Below are 23,006 nucleotides of genomic sequence, written 5' to 3'. Positions count from 1 at the left end.
GTAAAACGACTCAATGCTTGTCTCTGTACAGTGTATATGTATGTCGGTATGTATGTCTATCTGTAAGTGTGCTTGTGGATAACCTTGTGCGGGTAACCACCTCGATTCGATTACCGGAAATAGTTTGCTCTGTTATCTGTGTAAATCAAGACAAGGGTCAAGTGGCCCCTAGCGTCGCCGCCTTTTGACAATAAACACAGTCAATCACTAACGAACGAACGACCGACCGAAAAACGAATCGAAATGTATTTGGCAAAGAGATGCCCTCCAAAAGATGGTAACGTGTGCAAGCTCTCTACCTGCGGCGATCAGTAGACGATTATCATTATTGCTATTATTATTATTTTACAGGGAAAATAACGCTATTTCGTTAACGAGACAACATAAACGAAGCTGAACTCACGCTGAATCGTTTAAGGGGCCGAAGCAAATTTCATTCGTAGCTACTCAATCGAGAAAAACATGAACCTGCGGTTGGAACCATCTGCGTGTGCTTTTTTTTTTAACGTGTAGGAATATTGTGTTTCAATTCAGAGTTGAACACGATTGCGTTGAAATTGCTTTTTTCCAATTTAACGCTAACTAGCTAATTATATTTGTAGTGATGTAGATACATATTCGATATTTGTCCTTGTTATTAGCAAATAGGTGTATATGTTACATCTTATTTTCTAACTAACTGTCGTTCTTCAACAACCTTGACCCTGACCAGCCTAACCTTTATTTAGTGATGCGTTCGTATAGGGCAGAGGGATATTTTCTATATGTCAGCTACTGGAAGTTACTACACCGTATATAGGATAGTGTATACAACCGTAATGACTCTAGTACGCGTTAATCGTTCTTGATGCAATTATTCGTGAACTAGTGGAGATTAGTCGGAAGCGATACCATTACCGCGACTGACTTCATGAGACACTGATGTCCTGGGCGGTCTTCAAAAGCTGAGACTTATGACGAGACTCAGGCTGAATCCGCCTTTGCATTCGAAAGAAGAGTTACGAAGATCTTGCGGTAAGTACCGCTGATCTGTCGAGTTCTGCTGCGAAGGGAGATTTAGGTCAGTTCCAGTGACGACGCAGAATCGAGTCCGACCTCTAACCGACTTCAGATCAGAGCGTCGAAGTTCGGGCCTCAAATATCCGCGCTACTCGGGTTGCCTGATTCGTTTGTTCTTGTTGCTGCATGGTGTATGAAATGTTGTTGATTGGCATTAGGGAGGGCAGAGCCGCTCTTCAGCGAAAGGTGTCAGCGTGCGTTTGACTTGGCTGGGTCTAGCTCCACGGTGTTAAACATCAGCCGCCTGAACCGAAGTATTAAGGCTTCTGCGTAGTTGGTGGAACAGAAAGAACATAGGCGTTTTTATATGCAAAAATCGATCTGGGGTGACATCGAAGTGCGTTCGTTGCTTGCTGCGCTCCAGACAGCTTTCCGAAACAAAAGGCGTGAAAAGGGCGGTGCTTCTCATAAACAGATAGAGAGCTTGGCGGCATTGAAGACAATTGAATTAAAGCTCGCCTTTAGACAAGACTAATATTCACTCTTTTTTTTTCATGTTATTCTAGTAATGAAATTATCTTTCCGAAAACGCTTTAATAGGACGCCGATTCTATGGAACAACATAGTGTGCCCGAAAAAAGCTCGTCCGAAGAAAATTGTGATTTCACGGCCATACAACAATTTCATTTGCCATCAGTACAGCCCCAGTTTCAATAGTATTTACTACATAAAATATGGGCATAGGAAAAAATAAGACACACATTGTTCTCCTCTTGGTACCTATATGCATCAGCCTTTTAGTTACTCTAGAAACGTTAACACGACTCCATGTTTAAATTGAAGCAATACAAATACATAGTGATTCGCGTAAATTGTAAAAACGGCTGAGAAAACAGAATGGAACCCATATTGCATAGGCCCAGCAGAAGACCACTCTTCAGCTGGCCGCCTCGCGTACGGTCCTGTCAGAAAATAAGTGGATATAGACGCAGCACGTATTATCTTCAGCCGAATACCATAAGGAAAATATTTACTTTGCGTTCAATGTCTATTGCGGCTATCTTCATTCGTCAAAGCCATATCATCTTGTGTGGCCTGTATTCAGTAGCTTATTCACATGAGCCTCTTAAGTCGTCCTCGCGGTTCGTTTTCCGTTTCAGATCAGATCCTCGCTATGATGTCAGATGGGCTATGGCTTTGAGGGAAACAAAACAAAAACTTCTTTGTCGAAGAACTAACTCGTGTTACCCAAATTAGCCGGTATGCAGCAATATGAACGAGCTGTAGTGCAAACCCCGATTCATCTTACGTCGATTTCGGCCACTTTGCTTTTCCAAGGCGTGTAAGGGCACGAATAATTGCACCCTCTCAAATTTATCTCTCCTTAGCGGGCGATAATATTTTCTGTTTGTTTGTTAGTATTATGCCATAGCTAAATAGGAGCTATCGTATTATGTATTAGGTTGGGGGTACCGCCTCTGAGGCAACTGATCTACCCTTATGGAACGAAGATGCAGCAGGTGCAGTCGATGTACTTACACAACATACTTATAAAAGGAAAAGTAAGCTAAGTGTTAATACTGATGCTGCTTTAAGTTCGCTTTTTTAAACAAAACTTAACATAACTCCTAGCTGTATACTTCAGCTTTCTGAAATCTTTTTTGTTGCAAATTCTTCGGCTATCTTCTTTATCTACCAGGAACGAGTTCTTGGAATCGCTTATTCTTGGATATAACATAAAAAAAACTTACTTTATGGGTTTTACTCGGCAAAACACATCGGAAAAATCCATCCCAGTTAACCTAATGCTACTCATCCATGAAAACCATAAAGGAATAAAAAACTACGGTAGAGGCAAAGTGGCAAAGATTCGACACGCGACGACCTCGTCATGTTTTTGTCGGTTTACTTAGCTCATAGCGCGTTATGTTCATCATTGTCTGCTTGATGCTACAACATAACTTTAATTTAACATAACCTGAGGCCGAAGAGCGTTCAGCAAACGAGGTGTAATATAATAAATAAAGATAATATTACCCCTTATACTAACCTTAGCTAGCTTGGAATATTATATATTAAATATATAATTTTCATGTTTTCCGTTCTCTAGAAATTTTCCGACAGCCGCAACGTTTCTGACAAGTGCGAATGTATCCTTTTATTGCTATCTACTCGCTCACTCCCTACGACAGCTACTGCCGGTAAAAGGCTACACGAAGATGCTGGCTAGAAAAAAGCTCTGCTTGAAGCATCACCAGAGCTGGCTCCAGAGCGCTTGCCAAACAAGCGTCAATCTATTACTCAGAGAGTTGTTTGTTCACACCTCTATCTATGAATGAGTTAGCGTAAAGTGATGTCTGCGTTGACTTCAAAGCAACTTAACTCGAGGGAGTGTCAATTATTTGAATTTTAAATGAGGCAAATACGGAAAAACGCCGACGGCTTCAAACAGCAGGTAATCTCAGTCGCTCCCATAGGAAGGCGCCGACGGTCGAAGTGTACGCCTACTTGTGGAAAATATCAAATCGTGAACTGTTCAGTAACGATTTATTGATCAGGTTCCTAATAAGGACAAGGAAGGGACTAGATGCGCAACAGAATGGTAGCTGATCAAACCTCCTCTTCTGGATCAAATCACTAGAGCGTCTTGTCTTACCAATAGGATGAACCCAATATTGGCAATGAGTTCCTTGCTAAAATCTCGGTTAATAATCGTTCTATTGTTAGCTAGCTTTCTACGTCAAGTCTTTCCAGTACAAAACGGAATGCGTATACGCGTACGTTCAACGAAACCCATCACATGGGCCTAGGTTCTGTAGGCAAGCACGTTACCTCGTACTCATGATATAGCAACGCCTAACGAAAATAGCGCATGTAGAAACTGAAACACTTATTCTTTCCGTTTTTTTTTTCAAAAGATAACGTTGAAACAACTCTAGAAACCTGAAAAGTTGCACCTTAGTCCGTATGTTTCACATCTGTATGTTGACTTTAGCGTACTGCAAAATTACTGCGGCGGCGAAAAGAATTGAGACTGCCTATTCAATATCGAAGGTACATTTATCTCAGCCAGATGGTATGCGTGGTTGACAAATAGGAAAATTACCTGATACCGGCCAGGGTTCTGCTGTTCGCCGGACCTGACCACCATGAGTAGTCTGAGAATCTCGACCCTATGTGATCCGATGAAGAGCGTAGCTAATCAGGCCTCGCAGGCCAGACGGAAGCTGCTGTCGACCTTCAAATCAAGTGCATCACATATGTACATGTTCTCCTGAAGTAAACCTTCCGTAAGGGCCTACCGCCAGGTGAATCCTCAGCATACAGCTCTCACAAGGGCGACCCACCGTGCAACTTCACTACCGCTTAAAAGGAAACCTGTCGTCAGGTACAGCATTATCTTAATAGTAAACGTCGATACTCAACACACTCTATAAAAAGCCATACCGGCCAATTCTTTTCCCTTTGGATATTTGCCGCTTGTCGTTTAACCTGAGTCGTTGTAGCCGCCGTTAGTATCAACTCGAGCGCTCCATGTTGCTTACTGCACTCGCTGGGTCAATGAAGCCACGCTCGATTTTTCTACCACCGCCTCACCTTCGACTCGAAACAAAATGTCCGCTTCGGACTATTCTGCTATAGCAATTCTCCAGCCTCTTCCCGTTCCTCGTTTCACCGGCTGGGCGTTATCGGTGCCAGAGCGAATTTCCCATTTCTGACAGTCAAACAACGAGTTGATTAGTCGTCGCACTGCAGCATTGTGGAAGTTTCGTGGACGCGAGCGAAATGGCTAGATTCAATAGTGATGCACTAGCTAGTCATTCTCTCAATATTTTGTCTCCGTCTGATTTACCCCGAGCGGCTTCGTTGTCAGGTTCGTCCCCGACATGGCCCGATCGGAGGCTCTATCTGCGGCGAGATCTCTATGCATTTGCGAGTGTGCGGCCGGTCTCACCCGCATGTGCTCCCATCCAGGCTTGCGTTCTCTTCGTGGCCTGTCCGACCTTACTCGGTCTTCATAGGCGCTTCTAGGCGGCTATCACTGCTGCTGCCGGCGATTTCCCGCAAACACTTGCTATGAAGACTGCGGTCTTTTAAATAAGCATCCTTCAGGCCTTTTGTGTTAACTGCGATATGATGAGGAGAGACACGAATGAAGCACCATGGTGTTTGTATTTTTTCGTTGTCGATGACTGTAATAGCGGATGCCAAGAGGAATACCTTTAGAGAAGAAAAAGGTGATAAAAGGCAACGAAAAGTTAGAGGATTTAATTAGCTCTGAGCGTAGCGACATTTAACGAAGACTGAACGGGTTTCAGGGTAATTATCTGATGACGTTAACGTATTAGTTTGAAGGTAAAGTCTTTAACTGGATAGACGCGACTGAATTATATATCAGTGACAATAATAGCAATAAAAGCACCTATAGCCAATGAGAAACGTAGAGCGTCAGGTGTTGATAGATGCGAGGCTGCTCTTTTCGATAGGAAAAACCATTGCAGCTTCGACGTCCCCGAAGTAAAAAAAAGACTGAAATATATATTGAGTATGTAGAGCTAGCACAGACGAAGGGTGGAAACGAAGGGAACAAAAATCTGAAAGAAGAAGAAATGAAATCTACTAAAAATTTAATGTTGAACACGAATAGCTTATTAATGTTGAAAAAAACACGTATCTAATGTAATTAGTTATAAAGTAAATAGATTTTGTTCGAGAACCGTTGTTTTCATGTTGGCCGATGTAACATGGTGTATATATCTTGGTTTCGTCTACGACACATTGAACTTTTTGCTTTTTTGTCTCGACGTTGCATAATTTAAAATACACATTTATTCCAAATAAATAGACACACTTAGATGAAGTTCTCCATTTCGATGTTTCTATCACATTCGCGACTGAGCTCAAGTTCATCAGAAGTTACAAGCGACAAGGGCACCAAGCGAACCGATCAAAGGTATAGCACAATACCATACATTTTAATTTCGTCTGACGCAGAAGGTCAGAGGTTTTTTATTACCATGTTTTACCAGGTGCGACGACGAGTTCATATAATAGTACTATAATGGATACTTGTCCACCATCTGTGAATTGGGTCTCCCACAAGTTACTTATATATCTAATGGCTACTAGTGCGTTCTTAGATGCGCGTTGTCTTTTCTGTGTCGTATTTTGTGTTTTCCGGTCGTTGTTATAGATCTAACTGTAGTAGTAGTTCACTCTTCGGTACTGTTTAAAACTCCTACATCTACCCTCGCTTGCGTCTCATCTTCGTATAGGGCGCTTGAAAAGTGAAGCACATTGAGGATGACGCATTTCTTAGTGTCTTGCGCGGAGCCTTTTGCCATAGCGTTTGTTTGAAACGCTTGACGTCACACTTCAACGGAATGGACGCTTGAAGTACGTACTTTAGTTATGAAACGCGAAGCCCGAACATCAAACGCTAACCGAAGACGTCACCGTCCGCCAGCGGAGCGTCGCGTCTGCGACATAGACGACAACTCACAATACGATTTACAACTACATTACGCTGTTACTACCGTAGGCGCAAGCACGAGTATTCGCTGCTCATCCTCCAGTCCTCAAGGAACACACACGGGACATCATGGGGCATCCGGAGCTCCTAGAGTTAAGCCAAACACTAAGGACAGAGAAACGCGGAGACAAACAAAGTCTAAGGAAGGAGGCAACTGTTCGACGCGCCAATACCTGGAATACGCTCTTGGAGCACGATCGAAGCATATCCCGCACACATCATTGAAGGTGGTTCGAGGCAGATCCGAGTCTTTTTTTTAATCAGCGTTCTAGTCCCCAAATGCCTGACGTGGTCTGCTCTTCGTACCGTTTACCTTTTTACAACGGTGACACCGTTTCATGCTTTGCGACGGCGACAATAATGTAATCTCGCAGTGAGCGCACGATAAGCGTTGTTGCTGGAACCTACTCTTACTGGCCTAGCGGCTTATAGGTTCAACGAACCGAGATTCAATCGGACCATCAGACCTAATACGACCAAAAATTGCAGTAACAGAAGTGATAAAGACTCTAGAACGACAACAGCAGTGGCGGCAGAAGTAGCGCCCCAAGCGCTAGGGCGACTACATCAGATTCGAAAATGACTTTTGGCTCTGCAGTCCGTTGGCCTGGCGCTGCTGGTGTCGGCAAGGGTTTCCTACGCTGCGATTATTCAATCGGTAGCTTAGGTGATTTGTCATCATTACCTGTAATTCTGCCTATGCAAGATCTATAATAATAATAATAATGATACCAATTTAGGCAATAGTGATATGACTTAATTTTCTATAGGGTATCGAGTAGCAATCAGTCTTAAGCAATGGCAGCGGCAGAAGCTATGCATAAGCAACTACAGTAGTCGAAGGGTAGTACGAAGGGTCCCCGTGATAACTTACTGGCTAACGCATTTGCCTTGGGGACACGTTGCGGTCTAGGCTGGAACCCGGGCATATACAGACAGACTTTTTTCGTGCTGGAAGCCAGCCGTCTGTCTGATGGGATTGTGCTTAACGGCAATACCGGACGTGAAACGCGAAATATAAAGCGTGGTATACAAAAAAACAAACGCTACATAAACGCAGACTGCGAAAGTATTCTTTTCTTATGTTCATCCACAGTTCAGCTCAGTCGAATGGCATTATAAGTCCGCAGCTTTGGTCAGTGGACAATGCAGTGGTCATAGACCCAGAGCAATCGGGTAGGACGCCAGGAGAAACAGGAATACTCACGGGTACTCGGGTAGAAGGCTCTTGTTGACAGAAGAGCAAACAGACATGCCGTACCGTTAAACGTCGAAAATTACTTCGTCATCCGGCGACCAATAAATAGAGTTGGGATCTGTTCGTAGGCGTAAGCAGCAGCGTCACTTTGGCACCGGGATGTACACAATTCGGCGCTTCCGAGCTGAAATTATCGCGTTACTACAGGATTTAGATTAAGCCTTATAGGTACCTTTGGTTCCACCAATTGACGGTTGCAGTTTAACGGTCAAAAGGGTTCGAAGTGGCCCGTTACTTAGCTTCACTGCCGCCCTCGATGCAGTGCCTTGCCACGAGAGTACGAGCCACTGATCGAGATATACGCAACGGCATTTTATGTCGGTTGCCGCAGTCTCTTTGGGTTAAAAATTACCCGTTTCTGATTTCACGAAGTTACGCAAAGATTAATCCAGCCCGGGAACAAATCAGCGAACAAACGGACAGACGCAAAGAAAAAGCGAGCCTTTGTAAAAAAAAGCAGGCAAACAAATCGATGAACAGCAATCAGATTCTAAGCGAAAAAGGGTAACGAAGTTTTTCTGCGCGTCGGACTTCATTGCCCGTTCTAATCATGGACGCAGTAATATACGGCATCGTGCTAGGCTAGCAGTGGTTGTCGTATTACAGGTTATTGTTGTCTCCTCGTCTCCGTGCTGATATCTATTGGCCAACCTGTTTTTCTTCTATGGGAACACAGTAGCACAGTCCTCACCGACCTTTGTGTTTCTTTATATTTAATTGGGTTGAATAACCTTTTCGTATATCGCTGTTAGTACACTAAATTGTCTATCTATCTATCTATCAAGAGTGCTTACGTCTTTATTCAAAAACGCATTGGAGACCGTTTTCGGCAAGCCTTAGCAAAGTTTTGCACTGCATCGACATCGCCCGTGTCTCTGTAACGGCTTCGTCGAGCGTCAACTAAAGAAAAATGACGCGACCCAACGCGTCACAGCGTCGACGTCCGCGGCGGCAGCAGAACAGCAAAGGTTATGGGACGGCCGCTGCCGAAATGCTTAAGCGCCACCGCAGGCTGGAACAGGCCGGAGGGAGCGATGCTACAGTCAAAGAGCAGATCGCTCCGTCGCCAATGCTGTCACCATCCGCAGTGCATCTTACAGCCACACGTTCAGTACGAACGGCAGCATCTATAGGAATCGACAAAGAGCTCGTCAGTGACAGCCTTACCCAGCGATCAATGCGCTTCAATAGCAGATACAAATGTACAAAATCCTAGCCACCGCAGACGACAGGGAACCGCTAGAGAGACGCATCGGTAATAGTATCCACGGCATCGTGCCAATAACAACGGCGTGACACACACACATACAGATTAGCCCATCCAGCCTTGCAGTACAGCGCATACGGGGCCGATTCATCCGTTTTCCTCCTTTCCCACTCCGGGCCCCGCTATAGCGGCAACGGCGAGATTGATGAGCCGCGAGCGTTGCGGCCACGCCAGACGAATAACGGCGAGCTGGTGGAGACTATGGAGTCGCCGCGGGATGATTCCTCGAGTCACAGACACTTGCAGACGTTCACGGCCGTTCACGAATAGCTATCCACGTTCAGCCCTCGCTCAAAACCCGTGTAAAACCGCGGCGGACAAAAACCAGGCGAGAGTTGATTATTGCAACGCAACTAGCGTCACCATCGCTGACGGTGTGGCCCGTAATCGCTTGTGCTCAAGGGATAGGCGCTAACCGTCGTCAAGCGAAACTCCGCGTAGTACAAAGCCAGGTGGAGCAATAGCAGACTGACGGAAAAAGCGAAAAACGCTCTCGTAGCTAGCTCCTCGATTGGTGGCGCAGTTGGCGCTGAAAGCGTTACGTGCTATTTTAGAGGTAAATAAGACTGACTGTTACTACGACGATGCAGAAAAGCGATATCGAAATAGATACCGTTAACGCTTAGCTGTGGCCGTAGGTGTGTGTACGTGTGATGGTCACGTAAATCTCCACAAGTGTCGACAAGTGAGTCACACACGACCGGACGGGTAGACAGACAAACATACGGATAAATCCACAGATAACTCGTTCTCTCAATCCCCTTCACTTATATAATTTCTCTTCGCCCTGAAGTTGGTGCCAGTTCAAGCGTAAGAGTAACTGGCGATTTTGTTATGAGTGACCCCGAGCTCGTTCTGCTATAGCGCGGTGCGAAATCAGCTAGAGATCATCACTGTTCTGCTTACGTTACGGCAACGACTTGTTGCTGTCGCACCTGCCCAGGTCATAGAAGCTGCGTCGCCTAACGGATATATCCGTTGTAAAAAAAAAAAAAAAAAAAAACTACAGATAATCGTATAGTGCTAAATAGATCTGCTCGCGAATACCAGTTGACGAGACCAACGAACGAGTAACAGCAGCCAGAATAACGACAAACAGCGATGCAATCGACTTACCGGAACAGGAATCGCTTACGGCCTACGCTCTTCACTGCGACGCAGTGTGTGTTCATTATTGATTGATAAGTACCAAAAGACAGAGGCTTCTAAATTTCAATACATCGCTCGCTTGCTGATCGCTTAGGAACGTATAGGAAGAATCATAGTGTTCGAAATCGGTTCTGTGCGCATCCCGTTGTGCCTGCCGTCGTGCGTTTACGTGCTGCTTTGACACTTGGCGCGATCGTCCGTAAGAGATAGTAGTCGGATTAAGTTGTTATTGTCTCGTGTGGTATGGAGATCACTATTATACAAAGTTTTCAATCGTCTTAATCGTTCCAGCCAACTTGATGTAATCATCGGCATCGTTAGCCAATGCTCTCAACCTTTTCGTTGTTGATCCGGCTGGGTAAAAGTTGTACGCTTTTACCTCATTTTCGATCTGCTGCTGATCCTGGGTATGTCCATGTACCGCACACATTATAACTCTGCCCTGGCCTCCATATTTCTTGCAAAGTATAGGATCATGTGGAACCTGCTATTGAGACACGAAGCAGTAATACGGTATTTACTTCTTTCCTAGCCAACTTAATTGTATCATTGTCGGCTGCATAGAGTAAACAACAACGGAGCCCGTACGACATCGTGGCCAGCGTCAACGCAAGCGCGTGAAATCTAATCTATTGAATAATCAGCAACGTCATAGCGATACGGATGTGTTCTTTGGTCGCGAGCGAACTGGCCACGGTTTGCCAATGGACGCAGCGATATTGCCCTGAAAAAACGTTACAGAGAAATATAGGACACCGAACGCATTCGACATTTCGAAAACGAAGCAAATGGTCCTCGACGAATCAGTAACTAAGAGAACGCATCTCCCGTGTCAACTTTGTGCCGCTGTTGTCTGTTTAGAAAAGAAACTCAAGATAGTTCCAGTCCAAAACTACACTACTTTGAGCATTTTCTCTTACTTGGCCTACCTAGGTCGTGGTCTAGATCGAGGTCGGCTTTGTCTTACGATGTTGCTTACCGAAAGTGAACTTGTAGGTGTCACAACATATCTGCTCAGAGAACCTAAGAACTAACCTATTCGATCGCCTAAGGACACGGGGTTGATGCAAAGTCGCGTTGATCGGTTACCAATGCCTCTTCTTCTATGCTTAATTGCCCTTACCTGTAGTTGTGTGAATGTTGCTGCTATCTCGTTGCTGTGAAGTGCATTTCGAAGTGCGACAGAGTGAACCACGAGCGATATGGTACTCATGCTTGAGGAACGTGGTGCCGGATGCATTTTAACGAGTTGCAGTCTAGCGGCACCCCGGGCATCAGTTCAGGATAGCAGAACTTGTTTGCCCTGTGTATCAACAACGAGCAGCACCCTTTGCAAAATGCGTTTGCCTCGACCACAAAAAGTCTCTCTGAGGAACAGCGTTCAGAAAGGTAGGGAAAACGCATACGCGCACAGAATGCTGGCTTTTAAGTGCCAGCACCTTGATCAGCCGTGACAGCAAAAAGGGCGACACTGCGTCACCAAATATGGCCTGTTCGTTGTTTAACTAAAAAGCTCACTATTATCGCAAAATGACATGTAAACTAATTGACGGGTCTATTAATACAACCATGTAGGGACTACGTGCAAACAGCCTTATTTAGAGATGTTAGCGTAATTATTACGTTCTTTCAGTCGCAGTGTATCCGGACGGAGTGTTTTCTGATCGATGATGATCTGCTACGATGTTTCGTCTCAGGCTCTATGCCCGTACTATTATGTACACGTACTACTCGCATCTGTATATGTATCTGCTCAACTTGCATTACTGAGTAAATTACTTTATATTGTATTACTTGGGATCACTTGTTTGTGTTGCCCTTTATTCTTTCCGCTCGCCGCCCTATCCTAACTGCTTTGATTCCTTTAAATTTATCTCTACTGCCTGAAGTTTTGTTGTAACTAAGCGTTGCTACCGCTGCTCATGGAACAGTCGTTACTATCTTACAAGCTATCAATAATTCTCCGTTACTCTATCTATTTGTGCGAAGTGCATTCATTAAATACATTTGACGACAGATTTATACAAAGTGCGGGTTTCAACACATTTATCAGAAAAAAAAATGTATTTGTTTGTTTATTACGTGAGAGAGTTGGGCGTCCTTATTATCATTCGAGTTATTTATACGTACAATGCCTTAAGGATTGGCCTGACCATGCGCCCAGAATGCGTTTAATGTGTATTCACTGCGAAAATCTGGCTTCTGCTAATTTGACACATGAATCGACAGTGGCCTACTAAGTGAGGATCATCAAGAGCCACAATAACAATAGGCCATATCCACCTCGACGTGTGGCAAGTTCATAGGTGCGTATTGGCCCTCCGTCGACGGTAGGACGCGAGTTGATCGACACACACACACACACACACACACACACACACACACACACACACATACATACATACATACGGCCATGAACATTAGGCCTGTCAAATAAAATTATGTTGGCCTGTTGGTAGGGTCGTAACGAGGACGCCCGTCCGAGCCGTTGTGTGCCGAACATTATTTGTATTTGTGATATGGGCTACACACTTATTTGCATATTAACGTCACAAAAGAATACTGCCACGGCCTGTGTCCATTGAAACGTCGACGCTGTCTGTTTTTGAAAGACAGGCTCCCCAGGCTTGTCCTCGAGTTAGCTTAGTGGGTAACGTGTTTGCCTGCTAATATTAGGGACACGTTATGCGTTAGGTTCGAACCCGGGAAAAGATACACGGTTCGTTTCGTGCTAGAATCCGGCCGTCTGACGGAATGCCTAACGGCGATACCAGACGTAAAACACTAAACACCAGATTTCTGAACCGAAGCTGCGATAACGAAGCGGATGGCAGCTACTCTAAACGAGAGCGTTCATGGAAAGCATCTCTATCGGTGCATGTGAAGAGTTTCCTCTAAACATTCCCCATTGGTCTCCATTGTCATGGAGAATTGGAATTCTGGCATATTAATAAAAAAAATATTCACTCAATTAATTAGCCTGGGCCTATTTCGCACTGACCTCGTTTCCTATTGCGTGCCTCTTTTGCTCACGGCGTGCGCGTGCTTTCTCGGTATCTCACAACACGAGAAATGCTGCCAGCGTTATTCATACTAAACGTTGTCACGGCAAGAGCTATAAAAAATGAGGTGTCAGATACCTCGGCGAACGCTTCGTACTGTTCTGTTTTTGAACGTGGAGGGGGCCGAATCGACTGTGACACGGGGGTAGCGGGATCGCATCTATATATATATATATATACAGAGTCCCACCCAAAAAAATGCAAAGATCCAAAACCTTTGGATTGTTCCGTTTTTTCAGTGTGTACTTAATTGTGAATGATTAGTGGACGATAATTGATAATAATGAACGAAGAAAATCCAGGAGATTATGAACATTGACGACTTGTACCGAAACATCTGAGAAACTTGTCAGCAAATTAAGAGTACATCAGATTTGAAAACGTTCCAAATAAAAACAAAAAAGTTGCATTCTATTTGACAGTACATGCTATCAATAAAGGTGATCCGGACTAAGGGAAGCAATCTTCTGAAATGTATCTGAAAGCATCCACACACAAAAACTGTTGTGTATATTTGTTTAGAGCCATGAAGTTCCCCAAGCGCCTTGACGTCCGCCAACCGTCTTCTTCTTGTAAGGACACCTTAAAAATAAAGAAGATTTTGGAAGATTTCATACATGTTTATATTTACTTATAATACACGCAATCACATAAGAATACGACTAGACGACGATATCTTCTTGTGAAATTTATAGATTACTAGCCCTATTGTTATTAGAGGAGTTTAATCTGCGGTAAAAGTAAAACTTATGCAGATTATATTACATTTCAATATCGTAAATAAATAAGCACTGAAATGGTAATTATTTAAATCTTCTAGGCAATTTGGGAAAGTTTATATATATATTATGGTGAGGTTTATATAACTGTGTGAGCCCTATGAAAGGGTTTCATAGACGAATCATCTCAATTCAATTATCTGTTACAAACATGAGCTGGCGATACTATTTAGTTATATATATATATATAAATAAATTAGGAAAGAATCATACAACACAACCTATTTGTGACCACCTCGCGCTGTCGGCTACCATTTTGCAAGGCGACAATAAAACTGTCATATTACGAAATGTTAAAGTATGTTATCGTTTAGACGACAATGGCCGAAAGTGCAAGGTGTACTGAAAGTTTCATTTTGGCCATGATGACAAATCGGGTCGGGTCGGGTCGCTAGTCGAGTCCGACAATTCACTACGGGTTTAGCACTTTTGATACTACGTACTATTTCTAATTCAATGTTACAAGTGGCATTTGAAAAGCGTGGGCTGATTGTTTAGGCAGGTGGGCAGTTATCGTCTGTCGCTGCGATCATGTGATAATGTGAGACTACGTTAACACACCGATAGGCCTGGTAAACACGACGGCTGATGACAAAACTTCTCTGGGTTAATTCGTCCTGACCCACGTGCGTATAGGCTGGGCTAAGAGGGAAGCTCACGGAACAACAGCTCTATGCCGAAGTAAAGAAGACATTGTCATCGAGAATTAGCAAAATCGAAAAATGCAGACTGGAAAATCACATGGTAAACACATACGCCCAGTGTCAGGTGTGAATATAGATGGTAGCCTTTGGTGCGGAATGATGTTGAATCAGCAGCGTAGTAAAGGTATTGGTAAAAAAAAAAACAGAAGTAAAACCGAGCCGTTACAAAACCACTTGGTAGAACAAATAAGAGAGCTGCTTAATAGTTTCACGGCTATATGATATATAAATTGTACCGTATTATTAATTACTTAATAATCATTGTATTATATTGCCCGACAGCTATCTGTCGTAAGATCAGTGAATCTGCTTGTTCGCTAGTCAGTTTGACTAAGCTCTCACTTTGAACGCTTGTCAATGACTAGAACATTGTTCCCCTTTTCTACGTGAGACCTGAGCCCGTTGCGTCGTCTCCTGCCTTTTCGTGTACGTCTCTATGTTCGTCAGTTTATCTTATCGCATTCATATATTTATACATACAGTATGCGTGTATATGTATACGCTATGAACTATATAATCTTCTATCGTTTCCACGATTCGCTTAAGCCGTGGAGCAAGCGGGCTGACTAGTCAACCGGTGATTGAATAGATGAATTTAGCAAACTACATAAACTAATAATAACTCTAACGTATACTCTATTGACTCCTGTTCCCTAAGTATCCGTGCAGCACCCCAGATAGTCCGTCACTTCAATCGTACAAGTAGTATTAAGTGGACAAAACGGCTCTCCTAGTCCGCTGCTTTGGCTGGCAACTGTAGTCGTCGATGTCGTCCTCGTCGTCGTCCTACGACCGTTCGGCAATAACATGTGGTAATGAATCCGAGAATTGTTATCATCTCGAGTACGATTGTTGATCGCGTACGAAACTGTTTCACTCATTCGCGGTGATAATTGTAATAGCAGCAGCGGTAACAGCACAAACAGTTGATCTGACGTACACAGATTTATAAGGGCCCCTCCAGCCAGCATCGAAATCCCTTTGTAAGTAAGTCGACTAGTCCAGCGAACCATGTAGCATCGCCAGATTCGTAGATATTCACTAGAACGATTGCTACGGCTACCGCTAGCGGCAGTATCACCACGAAAACAGCGTCGAGCCTCTCGAAAAAGAAAACACACGCTACAGATCATCGACAACAGCAACAACTATCCGTACCAGATAAATACGGGTTTGTGCGTACGCGATCAGCGAGTATACACGGAGCAATGACGTTCAGATTAGAGCGCAGGTCTCCCCTTTTGTCTCATGGGTCCTCCGCTCCGCCCCGTAACGACCATTCGTAATATTTTCCCCGCGTGATTCCAACGGCGGCCGCAAGTAACATTCCGTCATTATTGCCAACAGCGTCGGATCACTCTAGCTGATCCGAGGGACATAGTTCTCTGAGTTATCGAGTGGTCAAATCGACTCAGTCCGAGTAAAGGGGCTAACCTGATCTGCAGTGTACGACAGAACGCAGTTTGAGTGGCCTGATTGTAGCTCGCTTTAGCCGAGGTCCTTGTTCGGGAAAGCGGCTATAGAGAAGGCACCAGCGTTCGCCTACGCGTTACGCTAGCGACCACTTAATTGGCTGAATCGGACAGAGAAAATTATTCTCTTCGTCTAATCATGATTATCGATGGTGGCATCGGTAGTATGGATATCGTCGCCTACAGATGGGCCAAGCGGCAGTGTTATTGGAAAGACGTTACATCAGGAATGGTTACCGACCTGCATCTGTCTTAATGATGATAGTCGCTTCTTCCTTGATAATGTCGGAAAGCAAATACTCGAACACAGTTTTTATCCCCTCCCAGAACATTTTTATCCCTTGCTATATAGGGGCAAGGGGAAGGAAAAAATAAATTACGTTTATACCGATACGTCGTGATTGTAATTAGTCACACAGAAAAGCCAAGGAATTAGAGAAATTAAACCTAGCTAAACAAAAAAAAAAGGTGCAAGCCTGAGGTTTGTGGCGAACTATTCGGAAAGCTCGTTGTCGCCAAAACGATTATTCCTCGACTACTCGAGGCGTTAACAATGAATCAGCGCCTACAAGGCAGCAGCCGGCAGTCTATAGCTACGGCAACATCTGTGCGAATTGCTTATGGACTTCGAGCAGTCCCGTCTGGGTTGGAAGAGATGACAACATTTGTTCAACCCAGGAGAAACAGTTTCTACTGGAACGTGTCGGGTCGTTGTAAGGGTTCAAGGCGTTTCATCAAGGAATTGTGCGTGTGTGAGAACTCGGTGAAGTACTTGGCTTAGCTTCGCCGCCTGACTTCACGGCACTTGCAGAGTTTGCACGCGATTAACGAATCCGCCGAAATAAGCCTAACCGTCGCCCGAGTAAGCCAGATTGCATTGTAGCTTAAACGGCCGTATTTTCGCTGTAGTGCGTGACGTTCTTGAGGCTTAGTCCGCCGTCATGTATCGAGTCACTTCCGGACTAGGAATCCCAGGATGCAGTTTCGGTGCATTTGCGTCGCACGTGACAGAGAACCCGTGTTAGAGGCGAAAGTCCAGATAGGCGGATCCTTATGCGAAGGAAATTATCGTAAGACTCGACGCACGCACGATGCCAGGTTGAAGCTGTGATCTGTCCTGTCACTCTGGAAAGATACACGGGCATCCAGGCATTCAAAGAATTGTAGGGCCATATAGTGAATACGGAAAGGCTTCCATGTTAGCCCCAGTATATTGGCTCACTATAAGTACAAAGTTTAAGAGATCGAAAGCGTGTGGTCCGACATCTATGACCTGCAATCATAAAAATGATCGGTTGGAGCGAGAAGGCTCGAACATTTTATTAGGTTCAACAGCTTGAACAGCTTATTCAGAATGACCAATAACTGAGTTTTAAAGATAATGTCACAAGATATAAGTCTAAGTACGTCATATGCTGCTTACGGTAGGTTTCTAAACGTTTAAAAGCTATTCTCTGGTCTCTGTCGCCGCACTGAAATCATAACGTAATTCAGTGAAAATGGTTATACAGTTTATTTAACCGCTAACTAACTGTGAGCTACACAATGTGTAGTAAGAAAGCGATACATCCTTTCACACGAGCTAATTTATGCATTAGGCCTGACTGGCTAACTAAGGAAGATTGCCTCGGAGCAAAGACTCACGATTGACTGGCAGTCCAGATTAGAATCCGTGCATTATAAACAGACGTGCGATCACCGTTTAGCTGTCAATAAAAGCTATTAGAAAGGCGTTAACCAACGTCTAGACAGGAACGGCTTGAGCACGGGCGTGTGATTCGCGGTTTGGACCTGAATTTATGTCCTATTAATACCACCAAATAAGCACGTCCGTGACAGATGTCCTTACCCCCTTAGACAAAATGTCCATGGATGCATCTGTTTTCTTTTGATGCACCTTGTAAACAGCACAAAGACAATATCAATTCTACTCAAGGTCGATGTATCCCGTGACCCTAATGATGGCCACGGACGACATGAACGCGACTTTAGAACCGCTGTCTAAACGGCCAGAATTCACCGTGTATCTCTCAAAGGCTTGTCGTTTTCTCTGAACCCAACGTTTCTATTTTAGCGGCTTCTTAAAACGACTACTTTATTTAAGAAATAGTTTTCGTTAGAAACCAAGATGAAGCATACGTATTAGGCGTTCGGATGGCCGCGTAACCGCTCCGTACTCGGAGCAGAACCCTATCGAATCAATCACGTTCTATGCAGCCAAGGATATCTTTAATATACCAGCAACTTAATCTGCTAGCGAGATACGCTATAGCTGCGGCTTCAGATCGCCAGGTAGGCTTACGTGTCTTCCTTTAAGTCGTAGGACATATAAACTTTTCGCACTGGAACAAAACAGCACGAGAATATAGTGTTTTCAGTACATTTTTCTCTCAGTTCAGATAAGCTAATGTATATTTTTCATAGGCCATGTGAGTCCTATCGTATGGCTTTAGCCGTATTTCTTTGTCCAGTTTTTTTTTTTCTCTAACTCATCTCTCACCTAGTCCAGACGCCCTGAGAAGGATCTCGATTTCGATCAAGTGCGCCGTACGACCTTGACTTGCTTAGAAAGGTCGAAGTGAACGTAGCTTTTAATCACTCTTATAGCTTTGTCTAGTTGCTGTCGCCGTCTTCGTGATTATGACGGGCCCAAAAAGTCTGTTGCGGTTAACATTGTACCGTTGTTGTCGCCCGATAGCTCTACGTTCCTTGCGCTAAAAGGGACCAGCGTAGTACTCGTGAAAACACCCAGCCTAGATTAGCCGCTCGAACGGTAGCAGTACAAACTCGTTCGATAGATTTGACGAAGAGGCCAGGTAGGCTGCGTAGATAAAGACTAGGCCGTAGTCAAGGACATTTAGTAATATCTAAAACTGGTAGTAAAAAGCGCTAGGGTGATGGCAGAATGAGTGTGAAATGGTAAATGAATGCCACGTTATAGTATCTGGAGTGCATACGAATTTAAATGAGCAAAGAGTGTTTGAAGGGTGCGGCGCGACCGTAAGAATCAAATAAGATTACAAAAGAGAAAAATAACACACTTGTAAATTTTATTATTGCTAATTTCGTCGCTGTCGTCTCCTGAGGTAATAACAAAAACAATCGCCGCTACTTTGTAACTTTAAGGTCCTTTGAGCGTCTTCGTGGAGCTAAGCTAGGATCGGTCCTGTCGTACGGGAAATGGAATCAATATCAGGAAATAGCGTTTATCAAATGATGGTAATTAGTGAATGGCTTCAAAACGCCAGCGTAATTAGTGCCGTTTTAGGAAACTGTTCCTAATTAATTTGTCCTGTTTATTTATGCCATACAGATAACAGTGAAGACGAATGGCAAGGCAAATGTCTACTCTAATTTTCGACGGTCACCATCGCCGTCGTCATTTTTCGTTCATTGTTTCTGAGCATGCGCACAAATCATCACCTAAATAGCATTAAATGCATGGATGGCAACCTTACTCCACTTGACAAAGACCTCTTTTCTGCTTAGTATATAAGCCGTCGGACATTGATTTATACAGCATTGGCTCCTAGCGAAGACAGTGTCCACGCTTGGATTCGAATCTAGACCGTTACATATTCCTAAGTTTAATAGGCAGACACGTTACCCACTCCGCTTTTAAAATGGCGGTCAACAATTACCTGTGTTCGTGGTGGCGCTGAGGTAACATGTTCGTTTAGTCCTGAGAAGGGAACGCCAACGATCTGAAGCAATGCTTAACTAGGACAACAAAACCGGACTCAAACGTAGCTGGGGAGCATCTACAGAGTTATTCGATGTATGGATATATTTGAAGATCTGATTTTTTGATATTGATAGCTGTTACCGTTGCCAAGAGCTTTATAATCCCTTTGAATAGAGCATCTTTCCGCTTCCATAGGTTATTATTCGACATTTTTATTATGAGTTGCAAGTACAACAAGATCGCGCAATAGATGACGTAGGATCCCGGGCACTGTAGGGCTGCAAAGGATTGTGGTGTCCGTCGTTACCCGTATGTTCGTTACTACCAGGATCGTCCATCATATCTATCGCCAACTGAGAGCGACCATACGATTTTACTGCTGCTCCTTTGTTGCAGATCCGTTTCGGAAGGCGAAGCTGTTACAAATCGCGGTTAACCAATTCAAGGTCCACATGGTCTAGCAAATACATGTATTAAACTCCTGTTTAGTAATCTTTTTTTAGTCTATAGGTAAAAATATGCATAACCCTCGGTAGCTTTTCGTTTCTAAAGGACATACCATCGAACGATGTCATTGTTTCATTTGTAGGATAGTGTTTCTAATATACCTTACTATTTGGAAAGTTTTCTGTGTGGCATATTATGGAATATAATATGCCTAGTTCTCCTGTTGGGTTACCCACAAATCTTCTACAGTTCTTTGGAACCAACATTAACATCCACTATATGCCGTCTAACGAGGCGTTGCGCGCTATAGTCGGACATGAAATCATAACTCTCGTCTCTATTTCTCAAGACTCAGTATCAACTTATATAAACAGTATTGACAATATCGACACTAATGACAGTGCAAAACCTAGATGAATTGCTATCGTCGACGCTAGATGCAGTGAACTAGGATGAAGCCTCTTCGTTTTGCGAAACAGCAAAGGGTACCCTTTACCGCAATTCACTACGAGGAAAACAAGTACAAACCAAATCAACGACTGCATTAACCACCATTGACTCAATTCCATCGAATAAGCAAAGCGGTCGGGAGAACAGCTGTTATTCAACGATACCGTTCTCGAATCTGCTGCCGCAGACGTTTCCCATAGTGAGAGTAGCAAGCAGATCAGGCCGGCAGCCCTTACGGGCCTTGTAACGATGGAACGCAACTTGAATGGAGACCATCGCTAGCGGTTAAGAAGAGACTTATGTATGACTACGGCAGAGAACAGATGCGGTGGCAGGACGCTGCATCGAAGTTAGGTCCGTTACAGTAGGCTAGCTTGTTCTACTGTAGATAGGCCCGTGAAGGCAGCTGCTGCTTAACGTAGCATCGTTGCCGTTCGACGATGCACTCTCATTCCATTTATGAAATTCTCTTTTTTTTCTTTCTCAACCACTTAGCTTCTCCGTATTCTCCGTTTCTCTTTTCCCTGCCGAGCTTCGGACGCTTAGATTGGGACACAACTTCTAGCAATTATTTAAGTCTCTTCGAATCTCACTACTACGGAAACCGTAAGCTGGGCGTACTTGTCCTCATGGCTCCGCAATCCCCGGGTGTGTGTCGACCAGGCCGCCTAGGTTTGAAACCTGCTATAGAGATACGGCTTTTTTCGTGCTGACAAAAGTCAGCCCTGCGAAGCTTCAACTCTAGCGGTGGAAGCCGAAAACTCGGAAGATTCAAGTTTAACACGCCGTTGACTGAGCAGATGAGTGTTGGTCCCGAAAAAAACGCAGTGAATTAAAGAGGTCTATCATGATGGATCCATTGTTAATGAGCAGAAAACTGCGCCAACCCGTGATAGCTTGTAGAGAAGAGGGATCTCGGTTAGAAAAGCGTGTTAATTATACATATTAGAAAATCGAACAGCTTCTCAATATGGCCATGGAAAATGGCTGATGAGTCCATAGCTATCTCAATAATACTTAATTTTTATTAGCACCTGCTATTGTGACTTTTTTTTTCTTTCTACGTTTTGCTATTGGACGTAATTGAATACACGAGTCTAGTTGGAAACGACATAAAAAACTTATTGTGGTATCATTTGCGTTCGCGTGGTCGTGACGCTACCGTTGGCTACTGCAGCGCAGGCGTGATTCTTAGATTTGTCGACGCGTTACTTATCTAGTAGACCTATATATGCCTAGAACGGGCCGCAAACTTTTTTTTCAATACTCGATAGATGTTGAGTTTTACCTGCCTTATCTAAACATTACTTCAGATGCCCAGCACGTTTCAGCACAAAGCGGTTTCCAACTTTGACGATTACTTACTTTTGGGGTTTAGTAGAGAAACGTGTTATCACAGTAATAGCTAGAGTTTTTTTCTTTGATTGTTGAAACACTCCATAAACCGCGTTACTGCTACGAACGTACCTGCCTAAATAAGACGTTTTATATAGGGCATAATGCTTATAGTATGCAATTGTACATTTGTTATACTATGAACACCGTACGCGGTCAAGACAAAAATGTACCTTGCAAGCATCTGTTTCAAACCAGTTCGATACTATGTTCTAAAGCATTTCTTCCCAAGGGCTGAAACTTCACAGCACGAACGACTAATTACAATAGCATTGCCGTATTAATCCTGACCTTCAGCGTGAATCTCCCCTTTCAAGGGTCGTACGCCTGCATATCGTGCAGTGACAATTTTGCCTAAGTAATGCACACCTCTCACAGTGACTCGTATGTTCTGTTCGTACTCGTCTGCATGAACACGATTCTTGTAGCGGGAAGAATAGTTCTTTATTAAAGAATGGTTCGGGTTTGTAGATGGCACGAAAATATATCTCGGGCTTTCTCTCCGTTCGTTTGCCACAGGCGGCATCTTGGCAGCGGCAAAGATTGTCTGCCCGTGATGCTGCCGTTATACGATACGAATCTAGTCGAGATAGTCACAACTTCCTTTTGCTTAAGCAAACCGTCAGGTCGCCGATCACTTGCCTATGGTGTTTAACATGGCCTACGCCGTAATTCGAATCCATGCTCGGTAAGTCAGCTTGAACAGAGATCCACCACGGCAAATACACACAACCAGAAAGACACACGTTTCTATCTATAAGCACCTTTATAGATTAAACTGGCAGATCCGAGAACGAGAACATTAT

The 23,006-nt window shown here is 43.9% G+C and overlaps 1 protein-coding gene across 7 annotated transcripts in view; it reads left to right on the top strand.

The window, feature by feature from the left end:
• LOC111245950 (protein c-ets-1-A-like) overlaps positions 1-23,006 on the top strand; it is a 166,979-nt gene that overhangs the window by 68,814 nt on the left and 75,159 nt on the right. The window contains exons 1-2 of one of the 7 annotated variants that reach the window (XM_086981801.1): positions 11,470-11,595; positions 11,840-11,976. The exons of 4 other annotated variants lie outside the window; for them this stretch is intronic. In XM_086981801.1, the coding sequence (XP_086837927.1) occupies positions 11,874-11,976 (103 nt within the window). In that variant the 5' untranslated portion in view covers positions 11,470-11,595; positions 11,840-11,873. Of the gene's footprint in view, positions 1-9,318; positions 11,596-11,839; positions 11,977-23,006 lie in introns of those variants that run through there. 2 more of the 7 variants (XM_086981804.1, XM_022794997.2) reach the window with 2 other exon arrangements.

The sequence above is a fragment of the Varroa destructor genome, unplaced genomic scaffold, assembly GCF_002443255.2.
Source record: "Varroa destructor unplaced genomic scaffold, Vdes_3.0 BEIS01000002.1, whole genome shotgun sequence".
Classification (NCBI taxonomy): Eukaryota; Metazoa; Arthropoda; class Arachnida; order Mesostigmata; family Varroidae; genus Varroa; species Varroa destructor.
The sequence above is the reverse complement of the archived record's forward strand: the minus strand, read 5'-3'. Positions and strand labels throughout refer to the sequence as shown.